Raw genomic sequence first — 14,901 nt, forward strand, 5'->3', positions numbered from 1 at the left:
TTCCGGGTTCCCGGTCGCCATGGCACCCACGGCCTCCGCTCACCACCCACCCGCCGCGCCTCCGCACCTAGCTCTCCCGGCCAGCTCTGCCCTCGGCAGCCAGAGAAACTGATTTGGGGGCCCAAATACCTTGGGGACACACGCGGAGGGAACACCGCCTCCGCCCCGCCGCGGCATCCCCGTTCCGGGGCCCTGCCCCACACCCGCCACTCCGTGTCCCCGGCGCTCAGGGAGCGCTTGTCGTGGGAAGGCGGGGGACCGGAAACGCGTGACCCCGGCGCGGGCCGCCCGCACGCCCGCACGCACGCCGGTCTACCGGCTCTCTGGCCCTTTAAGGCGGATTTTTCCGCCGTCGACCTGGGGGCGGGGAAAGCGTCGCGCGCACCAGGCGGGGGCCGTCTCCCGAGCCGTAAGTGGAGGCGACGCGGTGCCGCGGACCGAAGGGTGTGGCGGGCACGCGCCGCTGGAGGGGGGCTCCTCTCCAAGCTCCCGCCCCTACCTCGCCTGTTCCCGCAGCTGCGGGCCCGCGGGAAGGACGTGCGTACCTGTCGGCCCTTCAGTGGGGCAGGCGGGGGGGCAGGTTGGGCGACTCTGGGGAGGCCTCCGAGCCGCGGATGCCCGAGTCCACGCGGACCCGGGGTCTCGCTACCCGCGAGCGACTCGGAATCCACGAGTGTCTTTCACTTTCAGTCTCCAGGAAATGGAACTGCGTCGACCGTGTATCTCCAGCCGGTGTCGTAAAGCAGGATAATCATACAGTTAACCCCCAGTTTAAGTTTAGGTTCGAGTCCGTGGTGGTCGCAATTGAACGCACCGATTTAGAGGGAGTGAGGGAAGAACAAAACACGAAAAAATGCCCTGCAGACCGCAGCGGGTTGCAGCCTCAGTCCACGCGGGCCCGGGCAGCTTAGGAAGCGGTACTTTCTCTGCGGCCCCGGGCTGTCACCTCCGCCTCGCTCACTCTTACCACGCTGCAAATTCCCTGAGTGGTTACAGCTGAGTGCATAGCCATCCCGCACCTTTGGCATGAATTCCCAGCGAAATCTCACTTCCCAGGAGAGCCAGGCAAAAGGAATTAGACAAAGGCTTCCCGCAACCGTTTGTTTTGAACTTGTAAAACGGCCTTAAGAAGCATTTGGAGCTACTAGAGAGAGAATGCATTTTCTGGCTAGAACCTCACTCAGGATTCTTTTGCCTCACAGCTTTGAGCGAGCAGAGAGCTGGGCGCGGGCGAGATGGCCCTGGTGCCCTATGAAGAGACCGCGGAAAAGGGGCTGCAGAGATTTCACAAGCCTCTTGCCACCTTCTCCTTGGCAAACCACACGATACAGATCCGGCAGGACTGGAAGCAACTGGGAGTCGCAGCGGTGGTTTGGGACGCGGTAAGTAAGCCCCGGGGGCCTCTTAGCATCAGCCATTGATTATAAGACTGGTCTCTATTTTTAAAAAGTAACAGCTTTATTGGGTTGTAATTCATATACCGTACATTTCACCTATTTAAAGTGTGTGTGTGTGTGTGTTTTAAGTAAGTTCAGAGTGGTGCAACTATCTATCACTACTCAATTTTAATACATTGCATCACTCCACCCCTTCCAAAAAAAAAGTCCTACCCATTAGAATCACTTCCCTGCTCCCTCCCCACCAAATAGATTGCATTTTAAGGGTGAATGAAGAAAACTGAAAGAAATTAAATGACTTACCAGTAATTTACCCAGCACGGAAGAGGGAGGACTGGGGCCCCTAGCTGTTTTGGACAATTATTCAGTTAGTTTTTAAGTTTAATATTGCACAAAGAATATTGTAAACTGACAAAGCCAAAAATGAAGATCATGTGTTTTCTTTAAGTTTTCCATAGTTGTAATGATCAAAAATTATACTATAATTGCTGCTTTACTTTTTTCTCTCCCAGCACTGTTTTTTCAGCTGCTTGTGCCAGAGACTTGCCCTAAGCATCTAGCCACACCTGGGATTCGGTGGGAGCTCAGTGAATGTTGGATAAATGATTGGTGCAGATACAATTTTACAATCTTAATATTGTATCAGGGGTGTTAGAGAAACACTTAGGAATAAAAGTCTTGATATATCGTAACCCAGTAATACCACTTCTAGGAATCTAGTCCAGGGTAACTACAAGAAAAGTTTTCTCAGAAAGAGTAATAAAGATACATAACAGCGAGGAATGGGCGAATCTCCCTACATTCTCACCAAGAAGAGGAATTGCTAAGTATGCTAATAGTATGTGGCCATGAAGAACAAATTATATTTTAAAATTACGTTATATGCTAATAGTATGTGGCCATGACGAACAAATTATATTTTTAAATCACGTTAACAGTATACAGTGATTTATAGAGTTATATGCAAATGCTAACTCACACATCAAGTCCAAACCTTTGGCTAAAACTTCCCTTTTGATGCCCAGCTCCTCTGGGGTGATGAGCGTTAGGGATGCAGGAGAGTAGGAGAGAGGGAGGAAACTCCAGGAGCCTTGGTGCTGCTCTGCTTTTTCCCTTTGGTTGTGGCCTTGCTGACTTGAACTTGGTTTAGGAACTAGACATTCCTTTAAGCAGAATCACAGAGACTGTTCATGTCAGCTCTACCAGAGTGATTTTATAAACCTTGAGTGTAAAAATCCTGTGACATAGTAAGAAGTTAGCCTTCCCAGATTCAGCAGGATCCTATCCTGGGTGGTCAGTGTCACTGACCACTGCTGTCCCCCGTAAGGGCCTCTGGTGGGGCCTGGGGCAGCTGTTCTGGGGAGCTCGGTGTCTGTGCTTGCTCCAGGTGACCTCCCAGCAGCAGCTGAGTTCCTGTGTGAGCTGTTACACTGGGAATGAACCTTGCGGTGGGAGGGGGGTATGTGATGTCTTCTTGGAGTATGTAGCCTGCTTGAAACCCTTCAGGCCCTAAAGCGCTTGTTGACCTAAATTGTCATGCTGTGTTTTGACTCAGGCTATCATTCTGGCCACATATCTGGAGATGGGAGCTGTGGAGCTCAGGGGCTGCTCTGCCGTGGAGCTGGGTGCTGGCACGGGGCTGGTGGGCATGGTGGCTGCCCTGCTGGGTGAGTGTGACTCATGGCTCACTCCTGTGTGAGTGGAACTCATGGAGGGGCACCTTTTCCTGACTCAGAGCTCATTGTTAGTTTCCCTCTTACCGTGTTACTTCTTTTCCCCCTGTACTTATCATGAGTCACAGGCCAACGGCAGTGCTCTCAACTCCAGGAAGGCTAATTCCTTCTCCCTCTCTCATCTTATTATTTATACTTCTCACGGGACAGTGCTTTGCCCACTTCACTTCTGTGATGCCCATAATATGATTTTAAGGCAACTGAGTTCAAAGAGAATTATCTTATTTGTGTACATAGCTTTTTACTGTTTAGGTGCTGTCTCTGTACTCTCGGATTTAACCCTAGGAGGTCGGGAGAGCAGATAGTCTGTTACTTCATTGCTGAGGAAGCTTTGCTAGTTTTTTTCTTTTAGGGAGGGCTGGCCCCCCCTGCAGTTTGTACTGACATCTATTAAACAGTGTGCAGTTCTGAAATGATACCAAGGTCTGTCGTTTTTTGCTTGGCATACAGACATTAGTTTAGGCCTAGAGTATTTTTAAGCTTCATTTCTATTTTATAATTCATTGATGACTCTTTTCTACAACTTCCTGCTCATACATTTCAAGCTGTGCCTTGATTGGATAGACCAGCCTCTGAGATACAATGTATAATATTCCCCACTTCAGTGTTGTCACCTGGAGCTCTTGTTAAAATGCAGTTTCTGCTTCTGTAGGTCTGGGGTGGGGCCTGAGAGCCTGCATTTCTAACAAGCTCCCAGGTGATGATGATGATGCCGTAACTGCTGGTCCTTAGACCACACTTGGGTGGTCAGGATCTAGAGTTCCATGAAGTGTGTACAGGTACTTGAGCACCCACTAAAGCCCCGCTTTTGTCCTGTCCTTTTTCTGGTAACATATCTTTTTCAGTATTCCTTTCTCTGTTTAGATTGTGCCTCCCGGGATTTGATGGGGAGCATGGGCAGGAGCGATGGGTGGACGTGTGAACATAGAAACTGATGCAGGTCCATCTGTCTGACACCACAGCACTTTCAGCCACTGAGGAGGCCCTAGCCGATACACCACCTTTTGATCTCCTCAGGTTGACCTTATATCGTCCCCGTGTATGTTAGGTATATTTTTAATTTTCATTTTTCCAGTGAAGCTGGGATTCCGGGAGATTAAGCCACTTTCTGAAGTCCTGGTCAATGGTGACCTGAGACTCAAACCAGGCTTGTCAGACACAGAGGCCCAGGTTCTTTTCTTTCCATGGCACTAAGTCCCGTCTCTGTGACGTTTGAGAGGACTTAGCTGGAAGGGGAAATGAGGTTTCTTCTGTCTCCCCCTGAGAACAGGGTCTCCTCACTGCTGTCGAGACAGCAGAGCGTGGTGACCTGCAAAGGGTTAGAGGCCCACTTGGCTCTGACCTTTTTTGTTTCAATTTAATTTTATCAAAGCATAGTTGGTTCGCAGTGCCGTGCCCACTTCTGCTGCATAGCAAGGCGACCCAGCCATGCATACACGCATTTTCTGTTACGGTCCATCACAGGATGCTGAATACAGTTAGCTCCCTGTGCTACACAGTAGGACTCTGCTGTCCATCCATTCCACATACAATAGTTTGGCATCTGCCAATCCCAAACTCCCAATACTTTCTTCCCCACCACCACGCCCTCAAATCCCCCAACCACAAGTCCACTCTCCGCAGGCTCTGACCACCTTTAATTCTTACTAGCTATGTCACCTTGGGCAAGTTGCTGAATCTCTAAACTTCAGTTTCCCAATAAACTGGGGATAATAACCATAGTGACTGACCAACAAGGATCAAATGAGAGCATGCATAGAAATCTGTTAGCTCGCTGACTGGCACAAAGTAAATGCTCAGCAAGTGTTCTCTGCATTTTCATTTCTGATCTAGAAATCTGGATCTGTGGGCTTGGGAAAGCCAGCATAAGGTTCTTCAAAGACCATCACAGAGCGAAGGACTAGTTAATTGTTGCCACAAAAGATGGGGACTTTGGGAGGGGCGAGAACAGCAGAATGGCAGACGGTGTTCTTGTGGTTGCCCCAAAGCAGAATTAATTGCTCCCTTATTTCTCTTCCCCACAGCGCTCGGTGTTCTCCGCCCCAGCTCTGTCACATTTCACTTTAGGCAGTTGTTTCATGTGTCTGTCTCTCCTGGCAGGCTGAGGCTCCTGAGGAATGGGGCCATGTCTCATTCTGTGTGTCCTTGGCCCTAGTACAGCAGCTGGCACACAGTAGATACCCAAATAGTTCTGGAATAAGAGATGAACTAGAAAATCATGAAAATTACTGTTTCTGTTATAAAAATGATAAAACTCTATTACAAAAATAGCCCTAGAAGCAGTCTAAAAAAAAGGAAAAACCCACCAAAGATTCTGCTTATTCATGACTTTGCAACATAATTACCATTAGCATTTTGGTATATTTCCTCCTATTCTTTTCTCCATCCGTATTTTAATCATAGTTATAATTGTGATTCCATACGTGTACCTATGTGTGTGCGTGTATATTTTCACACATATATGATGTTTCATTTAACATGTCATGCACATTTCTCTGTGCTATGGCATGCTTTTCATGCTCATTATTTGTGGCTACAAAGTATTAGGCTGGAGAAATTTTGATGCTGAAACCTAAGAGTAAGAAAAAGTTAATCTCTTTAAAACGGAAACAGAACTAGAATAGGTAGTGCTTTGGAAATGTCAGAAAGAGGTTGATTGTTCCCCTTTTTTTGCTGTACGCGGGCCCCTCGCTGCTGTGGCTTCTCCTGTTGCGGAGCACAGGCTCCGGACGCACAGGCTCAGCGGCCATGGCTCACGGGACCAGCCGCTCCGCGGCATGTGGGATCCTCCAGGACCGGGGCACGAACCCGTGTCCCTTGCATCGGCAGGCGAACTCTCAACCACTGCGCCACCAGGGAAGCCCTGATTGTTCCCCTTTTTAAGCTATTTTCATTTTTTGTAACCTTACTCATTGATTCCCGACTCTGGGGAACACCCACGGCGTGCCTGTCATGGTTTTAGAGCAGCAGGTCACTGCTCTCAGGAAGCATCCATTCTGACTCTAACTGGAGCGAGAGGGGGGAAAAGACAAATTACATTAAAAAGCCTCCCCCTGGGCTTCCCTGGTGGCGCAGTGGTTGAGAGTCTGCCTGCGGATGCAGGGGACACGGGTTCGTGCCCCGGTTCGGGAAGATCCCACATGCCACGGAGTGGCTGGGCCCGTGAGCCATGGCCACTGAGCCTGCGTGTCCAGAGCCTGTGCTGTGCGACAGGAGAGGCCACAACAGTGAGAGGCCCACATACCGCAAAAAAATTTAAAAAAATAAAATAAAAAGCCTCCCCCTCAAATGGTCAGTGATATGCAGACTGTTAATCTAGGGTGATGAGATTTTCTTGTTAAAAGAAAAAACAGCTGCTAATTCCTGGGCGGTTCCTGTGTTCTGGGTGTTGTGTCTTTATGGCCTTCATCCTCACCACAACCCGGCATAGTAGGTCTACTTGGAGCTCTTTTCAAAGTGGCGAAATGGAGGCTTAATAGATGTCAAGTAACTTGCCCAAGGTCACAAGCTAATGGATTGTGGAGTTAGAATTTGAATCCAATTCTGACTCTCAAATCCTGGTTCTTCGTTTAAAAACCTCTTCAGCCTTTATACTACTTGAAAACTATTCTTAAGAAAAAAAAAATCACATCTTTAAGACAGGGTTCTGTAAGTTGTGTTGGGGTCAGGAATCTGGATTTTAAAAGCTTCCCAGGCGATTTGATGCCCAACCAAGTCTAAGGACTGCTGTCTTAAATATAATGCTCAGCAAGAAATTGTCTTTTAGGGGCTTCCCTGGTGGCGCAGTGGTTGAGAGTCCGCCTGGGGACACGGGTTCGTGCCCTGGTAATTCCAGTGCAAGTCTCCACTGAACTTTCAACGTGTACGTTTAAATGAAAGCTGTTGATGTCTCTACGTGTCTATTTGTCAGCGCGTGTTTAAACTTGAACTCTAATTCCCTTTCCAAACTTGTCCTTTCTCTTTTGTTCTGAGTTAGCATCACTATCCAAGTAGTCACTCAGGCCAACTCCTTGACCTGCCCTCCCTGCTGCCCACCCGGCCCTTGAGCCCTGCTGGGTCTTTTAACTATTTCTTGATTCCCTTTCTCCCTGTCCATTCCCACTGTCTGGCTGGAGTGCTCATCATCTGTCTCCTGCAAGATTCTATCCACATTCCCACCTGACCTTTCTACCTCTGTCTTATCAAACCCACTTTTCCCAATAGCTGTCAGGGTGGCCCATGTAAAACGCAGAAGTGATGGGGTGACCCTGTGCCTTCCCATTGCCTGCAGGCCAAATCCCAGGCTTCTTAGTGAGGCTCTGTAATCTCACTTTGCTGACTTTCTCAGCACAATTGCACTGAGTGAAGCTCCAGTGACACACACCCTGCCTCTGGCCTGTCCCTTCTGCCTTGAATTCCCCTCTTCACCTCTTTCCTCTGGTTAATGCCGCATCTTTCAAGTGTAAACTCAGATTTCCTTTCCTTCCGAAATCTTTCTTCGACTTCTGCTCCTCTCGAAGAATTTTTCCTTTGTGACCACATAATTTCCTAGCACACCCATGTTCCTATATTTTACTCCCTACACTGCTTCATAATTACATTTATCTCTCTCATGAGACTCTCAGTTCCTAGAGGGCAAGGACTTTCTTACCCATCTCTGTATCTTTAGCACACACTCTGTGCTCCAACATTTGAATAAATTAAGGTGTTGCTTACAAAACTAAAAACTAAAAGTAATGAGAAATGTTTACATGTTCTTTTTCCATTACCAAGTGAGTGACAGCAGGCTATGTTGTCTTATTGGGTCAGTTTCCATTAGTTTTTCATGAACTAAATATTGTCTCATCTCCCTCCTTACCCAGCATAAATCTCACGGGCAGTCATTTTATTACCATCTTCACATACCATCAATACCCTGCACTTCCTTGCTTCATCCTCTTCACTGGGCTCAAAACAAGGTTACGTGCAGCTCTCCACTTGTTCCAGGCCTGCACCCAGGTAGCTGAATGTGGCTGGAGGAAACAGACTACTTCTGGGTCTCATTTTAAATGCCTGGTCAGGACCCTCTGGGGGGCTCTTCGTGCTGCTGAGGAGTCCAGCTCTGCTCCCTCTCTGCTGACCTCCAGTCCTCCTTTCTCCACTTTCACTCTGAGCTGATGACATTTCTCCTTATTCTACTGAGAAGATTGAAGCAATCAAGAGAACTTCTGTAACGTCCCGGCACTGTCTCTAACCACCCCCTGCGTCTGCATCCACCGTCTGCCTTTGTTCCTGATGCTGTATGCAGGTGGACTGTGTCTCCTCCCCGGGGCCAGCCCTCTCTTGCCTGTTCAAGGGTGTTGTTCTGGTGGTTCTCTTTCCTGCATTATCACTTTTCCCTCTTTCTACCTGATCATTCTAATCAGCATACAAACTTGCTGTTACTCCTCCCATCCAAAAAGTAAAAATTAAAACTTAATAAGTGGCTGATTATAGTTCTGTAGCAGGAAATGTATAAGTTGACCCTGGAATATCTTGTCGTACCAGATAGCAAGGAAGCTATCGAGGATGACTGGGTTTGTGTCAAAAGTCCATTGGCAAAAGATAGACAATTTGAACGTTGATAATGATGATGGCATGGGTTTAAATACATCAGATATGTTTAATGCATAGTTCATGATACAACAACACTAAAGTAAACCCAATCTGTCATCTTTGGAGGATACTTAGAAACCAACTCTTTGAAATCTGGGTTATAAAAGGGGAGAGAGCAAAATTTATCCCGCCTTTCCTATTCAAACAATTCCTCTACAAAATGAATAACCAAGTAGGAATTGAAAGAAGCTTACTCAACAAATAAATGCAAAACGAATCTAATAAATTAAGGATCTGGGCATTGAGTATTTGTGGTTGCTCGCATCACAAAAATAGAGCCTACCAGATATTACATCCTCTTGATGAAAAATACCACCACCACCTCTGAAATACTCTTGTTCAAAAAATCAGACTCAAGTCAAACAAATTTACAGGAGATACAGAGCACAGAGGAACATGTCAAACTATACAAATGGCATAATCAGCCAAATCTAAATTGTGGGAAACTACAGGACAGATGATTTGTTTCTTCCCTAAATTGCAGGAGATAAATAAATAAATAAATAAATAAATAAATACAGGAAACTGATAGATTAAAAGAAACTTAACACATCCTGCATACCCTTCACCCAATAAACAAACAAAAACTCCCAAAACAAAACCACAGGCAAGATGATAATATTCTGTGAGCTGAATATTTGGGTGATAAAAATCGAGTAACTAGGGCTTCCCTTGTGGCGCAGTGGTTGAGAGTCCGCCTGCCGATGCAGGGGACACGGGTTCGTGCCCCGGTCTGGGAAGATCCCACATGCTGCGGAGCGGCTGGGCCCGTGAGCCATGGCTGCTGAGCCTGCGCGTCTGGGCCCTGTGCTCCGCAACGGGAGAGGCCACAACAGTGAGAGGCCCGCGTAAAAAAAAAAAAAAAAAACCTAAGTCAGATCACTAGTACTTCTGCTCAGCACTCTCCAGTGGCTTCCCATCTCACTCAGAAAAAGCCAGAGCCTTTTTGGAACTTAACCTGTGAACCCCAGCTGCTCTGCCTCCCTCCGGTTACTTCTTTAACCTGTTACTTCTCTCATTTGTCTCCTCCTGCTTTATCCCTCCTTCCAGCCCCTTGCCTGCCCCTATAGGCCTTTGCACTTGCTCTTCTACTTGCTAGGAATGTTCTTCCCCCTGATATGTATTCGGTTATTCCCTCACCTAAGTCACCTTCTCAGTGAGGCCTTCCCTTTCTACCCAACTCTCTTACTTCCTGATGTTTTATGTCTCTCTTTCCTGCTTTATTTTTTTCCTTAGTGTGTATCTCCAACTAACATACTAGATATCCTCTTGCTGCCTATCTCCTCACTTGAATGTAAGTTCTATGAGGGTAGGGGTTTTTCTCCCATGCTGCTGGTAGACACTTGGATGTTTGTAGAATTGATGGACATTATGGGGAATGGTCAACTGACATTAAGATCCTACTGAAACTCCTGGAACACCTGGCAGGTTAGAAGTAGCCTCAGAAATCCCTGAGACAGGAGTTAGAGGAGGTCTCCATCTAAGAGCTATTAACAGGAACACTGAGGTGACATGCACAAGACCAGATCACTCCAGTATTCCTAACAGAGTGCTCTGTAGACTGTCAGGAAATCCAGAGGTAAAGTTCTAAGTTAAACCAGGAAAAGGCTGTCTGTGATTTCTGTTATCAGGAGAGGTGAAAAGTGTCACTGAATTTTGCTCATTGGGCAGCACTCTGTCTAGCAACAAACGGTCAAAGTGGTAGGTGCATGCATCTAACAACTTGCACATTTTCATAGTATCACACTCAGGACTGAGTCAGATGTCAAACTGAATTACATACTGTCCTAATGTTACATGTCAAGATAAGAAACATTCAGTATAAGCTGCCACTGAAATGGTCTGGGATCCTCTTGGGGATTACCCATGAAGATTACAGACTGAAGGATACAGATGAGAAATAATTTTAGGAAAGAGTGAAACATAATTTTTAAGTTTCAGAATTTATGGGGTCAAAACCAAGCAGGATTACGTGTACTATAGTGTTACTGCAATGCAGATGAGGTATTTCAGGGCTGACCTTATGTGGTTGCTTCTCCTGAAGGATACCTACCGGTTCAGACTTCTCTCGGTCATATTGGTTCAAAGAGTTGGATCTCTTGGTTCATGGTAAACAACCCTCAAGAAACAGATTAATAAAATATTGCCTCATTCATTTTACACATTGCACGTAGAAACTTAGCACATAGAGAACATTACCTCACATTTTAACCTACAGTACTTTAATACAGGCTAGTAATTTCTAACTACTATTTTTCAATAATTATATATGAATTGCATGAATACATATAGATGGTCTGCTTCATGACAGCATAAGGAGAGGAAGACTGAGATTTCTTAGTAGCCAGTTAATCTTTTTAAAGCTTTAGCCCCAGAAAGGAACCTTTCCCGGTTTATGGTATCTTGTCATCCTCATAATCGTTGGCTCCCAGATTTTTCATCTTTGGACTCCATTTTACCCTGAGGCCTACTGACTTAAAGATGGTGACCTAATGAATGAAGTATAATGGTAGATACCTGTGAAGGGTGGGCCACTTCTGTCTGCACAATTCAGAAGCATCAGCTAGCTTATCACCTGTATTTAATAGGCATAACTTCAGCAAACAGCAAGTGTGTCATAGAGGCAAACCAAGTTTCACTTTTACCTACAGGCAGTAGAGAAGGAGCATCTGGCCATGGTTCTGACGTGTCACAGCTCTCCACAAAGGCATCATATTGTGTCTATGAGGTGGAATATTTAGAGACACTCACCCTGCTGTTTAACTTGATCCCTCTACCTATTAGTTGTACTGATGTGTGCATTACTTTCTGTCCCATGTTCTAGGTGCTCATGTGACTATCACGGATCGAAAAGTAGCATTAGAGTTTCTTAAATCAAATGTTCAAGCCAACTTACCTCCCCATATCCAGCCCAGAACTGTTGTTAAGGAGCTGACTTGGGGACAGAATTTGGGGAGTTTTTCACCTGGAGAATTTGACCTGATACTTGGAGCTGATATCATATATTTAGAAGAAACATTCACAGATCTTCTTCAAACATTGGAACATCTCTGTAGCAACCACTCTGTGATTCTTTTAGCTTGCCGAATTCGCTATGAACGGGATCACAACTTCTTAGCGATGCTTGAGAGGCAATTTACTGTGAGGAAGGTTCACTATGATCCTGAAAAAGATGTACATATTTACAAAGCACAGAGGAGAAGCCTGAGGGAGGACTTATAGTTGGCTGTAATTTATAAGAATGTTGTCACTGAGTGTGTCAATTAAGGTCTTAGACTGGGAATATAACCGTATGTAATGAAATGGCTTACTGTACAAAGAGTCTAACCAAAGGTTCTCAAAAGGCAAAGCAAATGTGCGGTTTTAAAACAAAGCACTTTGTCCCATTGCTGTGACTTTTTAGTTACGTTTTACTCACTCTGAAATTCAATTAACATTAAAGGAAAGTGTGCGATTTTGGTTTATGTTGTTTCTGTATCCCATACTGCTCCCTCTCAATAAACAATTTTCACTGATGCTGTGATGAAGGGTTGGTATAAAGGCATCTTCAAAGCAGTGAGCTTGTTTTGGTGAGGCTAGATCCTGCAAATCATTTAAAACACATTGTAAGGCATACGTTTAGCCCAGTTTTCTAATTTTCTGAGTATAAAACAAGAGGTTTGGGCTTCCCTGGTGGCACAGTGGTTGAGAGTCCGCCTGCCGATGCAGGGGACACGGGTTCGTGCCCCGGTCCGGGAAGATCCCACATGCCGCGGAGCGGCTGGGCCCGTGAGCCATGGCTGCTGGGCCTGCGCATCTGGAGCCTGTGCTCCGCAACAGGAGAGCCCACAACAGTGAGAGGCCCGCATACCGCAAGAAGAAAAAACACAAAAAAACAAAAAAACAAACAAGAGGTTTAATGGACATTCCCTGAGCTGTTAATACTCTTGAAATCTTTTGTCTACTGCATTTAGGTCTTAAATACTTTTGCTTGTTTGAGATTAGGATGTGAGTTTTCTAAAGTCTCACATGCTTTCTGGCATAATTTCGGATTTAGGTATATGAACAAAGGTGTAAGTCAAAATAAAATTTTAGTTACTTTTTGATAGCACCTAAAATCTTGGACCTCTATGTCCTGGGAATAGGTTATCTTCAAATCAAAAGCTATAGTTTCTCCCTTCAGCTCTACCCTTTGTCAAATGTTGTTTTTGTATTTCTTTCCTAGCCTTTCCCTGCCTCCTTATACTGCATAGGATGACAATAAAAAAAAGTTTTAAACCTCGTCCCGCCATGGGAGGTTAGCTCCCCAAGTATAATCTCCATCTGTATTGTACTGGTAATTGCTTATTCAATGTCTGTGCTCCCCAGAAGACTGTGAGCTTCTTGAGGGTCAGAATGCTTCTGCCCCTTTCATTATAGCCTCCCCAGTATCTAGTATATCATAACCAAATATTTGTTGATTGAAAAAGATACATTACATTTAGAGGGTATTGATCTCTGGGTTAATTGATTGCTACATTGTTTTATGATTATCTTTGATAGACTTTGTGAAGTCACACACATACCCTGCCCTTTTTTCACAATGTAAAAGCTTAAACAACAGCTTAAACAGATTAAGATCCAAAGAATATTATAACTTCAGTATGGTATTTGGTACTAGAGATAGATTTCCTTCGTAAACCCTTAGAAACAAGACCTCCTCCCTCTTAACCTTTTAGTGAATATTTTGGATGTGGAAACACCAAATACTTTGTTTTCTACACATATTTTAAATAGAGGTTTGGCTTTAATAAAGATGAATTTAAAGTTCTGAGATTGTGATGTGCCAGTTCAACCCAATTCTGATAAATGCACATGAAATTGAAATATCCACAGCTTACTGAATCCATAAAATGCCAGTACTGCACCATAGGCATGGAAGGTCTTTTAACAAAAGTAAAATGAAGGCCCTGCTATATCAACAACACTATAATGAAAGACTAATCCCATCTAGGTATGATATTAGAAATGAAGATACTAATTGGAATTCAGCTGCTTTCCTTTAACATCCCTGACTTTGGAGAGAGGTATTAGAATGTCTTGGGGTGTCCATGGAGTGGGCGGGGAGCCTGGATGCTTTACCAAGTGAAGGAAGCAGTGATCGGCTTCTTCTACATTTTCATAAAACAGTAAGACTCAGAAAAGGTTGAAGGTAATTCTTTCCCCTTGGCCTACAAATAGAAGAGGTGAGAAAAATTCAGCAGAAATAGCTTGGTTGTCTAAGTGAAAATCAAATGATTTTTTCCTGGCTTTGAGTTCAAAATGTGGCCACAGGTCCCGTTCCCTAGGGAAATAGACTCAGAGGTGAAGGTTAAGGTGCAGAACGTTTAAATGAGAATGCTTTCGAGAGCGACACCTCTGACGGAGTAAAAGTAGCAGGACTGGGAAAGAGGAAGAAATTGGGTTGGGATGCGGTCAGGAAAGTCCTCAGCGGAATTCAGAGCTGAGGTGGCCGGAAGCTGGGTATTGAGGCAGGGGGTGGGACTTACATCCTTGTGTCGTCAGTCATTGGATGCAAGGAGCTGAACCTTGGGGTGAAGACAACACCTGAGAGACTCAGCTGAGAGCCATCAGCCACGAACATTCCCAGAAGCTGGGAGATGAGTGCTTCAGGGATGTGTGTGTGGGGATGGGGACGTGAGACTATATCTGGATATTGTAGCGCATTGTCCACTATAGATGTCAGCGAAGTTGTGACACTTAGGAGAAAAGGATTAATTTATCCCATAAATGTGCATTTTAAGTGTGCTTGTTTTGTCGTCAAGTTAAGGATAGAAATCTAGTCTCTGGACCTACTGTACGAAGCCTTGATCCTCACATTGCTCAGTTTCTTCAAACTGTTATGCAGTTAACTTAGCCAGTGGGTACCAGTAACTTTCTTCCCAGCTAAAATCAAATACCATGGCCAAGATGCTAAGTTAAAATATACATCAGATTCTTAGAACTAAAACTACAAAGTACGCTGTTGTCTTCTAAGTAGTTACCTCTTAAGGGTATCTTGCTTTAGTTCATGATAGAACCATCTGAATCCATGGTACCATCTTCAGATAGCTTCTAGCGCTACATTTATTCTTTTATACTAAAGGATCAGAATTATAATCAATCAAAATACTTTATCTAAGTGAACTGAACACTAGATT

The 14,901-nt window shown here is 45.1% G+C and overlaps 1 protein-coding gene across 4 annotated transcripts in view; it reads left to right on the top strand.

Annotated features, from left to right (window-relative positions):
• The first annotated feature begins 256 nt into the window (after positions 1–256).
• Positions 257–14,901, top strand: part of METTL21A (methyltransferase 21A, HSPA lysine) — a 54,246-nt gene continuing 39,601 nt past the window's right edge. The window contains exons 1-4 of one of the 4 annotated variants that reach the window (XM_060301953.2): positions 257–409; positions 1,203–1,382; positions 2,953–3,064; positions 11,568–12,258. In XM_060301953.2, the coding sequence (XP_060157936.1) occupies positions 1,236–1,382; positions 2,953–3,064; positions 11,568–11,965 (657 nt within the window). In that variant the 5' untranslated portion in view covers positions 257–409; positions 1,203–1,235 and the 3' untranslated portion in view covers positions 11,966–12,258. The other 3 variants (XM_030853723.2, XM_060301952.1, XM_060301954.2) reach the window with 3 other exon arrangements.

This window comes from Globicephala melas, chromosome 7, assembly GCF_963455315.2.
Source record: "Globicephala melas chromosome 7, mGloMel1.2, whole genome shotgun sequence".
Lineage (NCBI taxonomy): Eukaryota > Metazoa > Chordata > Mammalia > Artiodactyla > Delphinidae > Globicephala > Globicephala melas.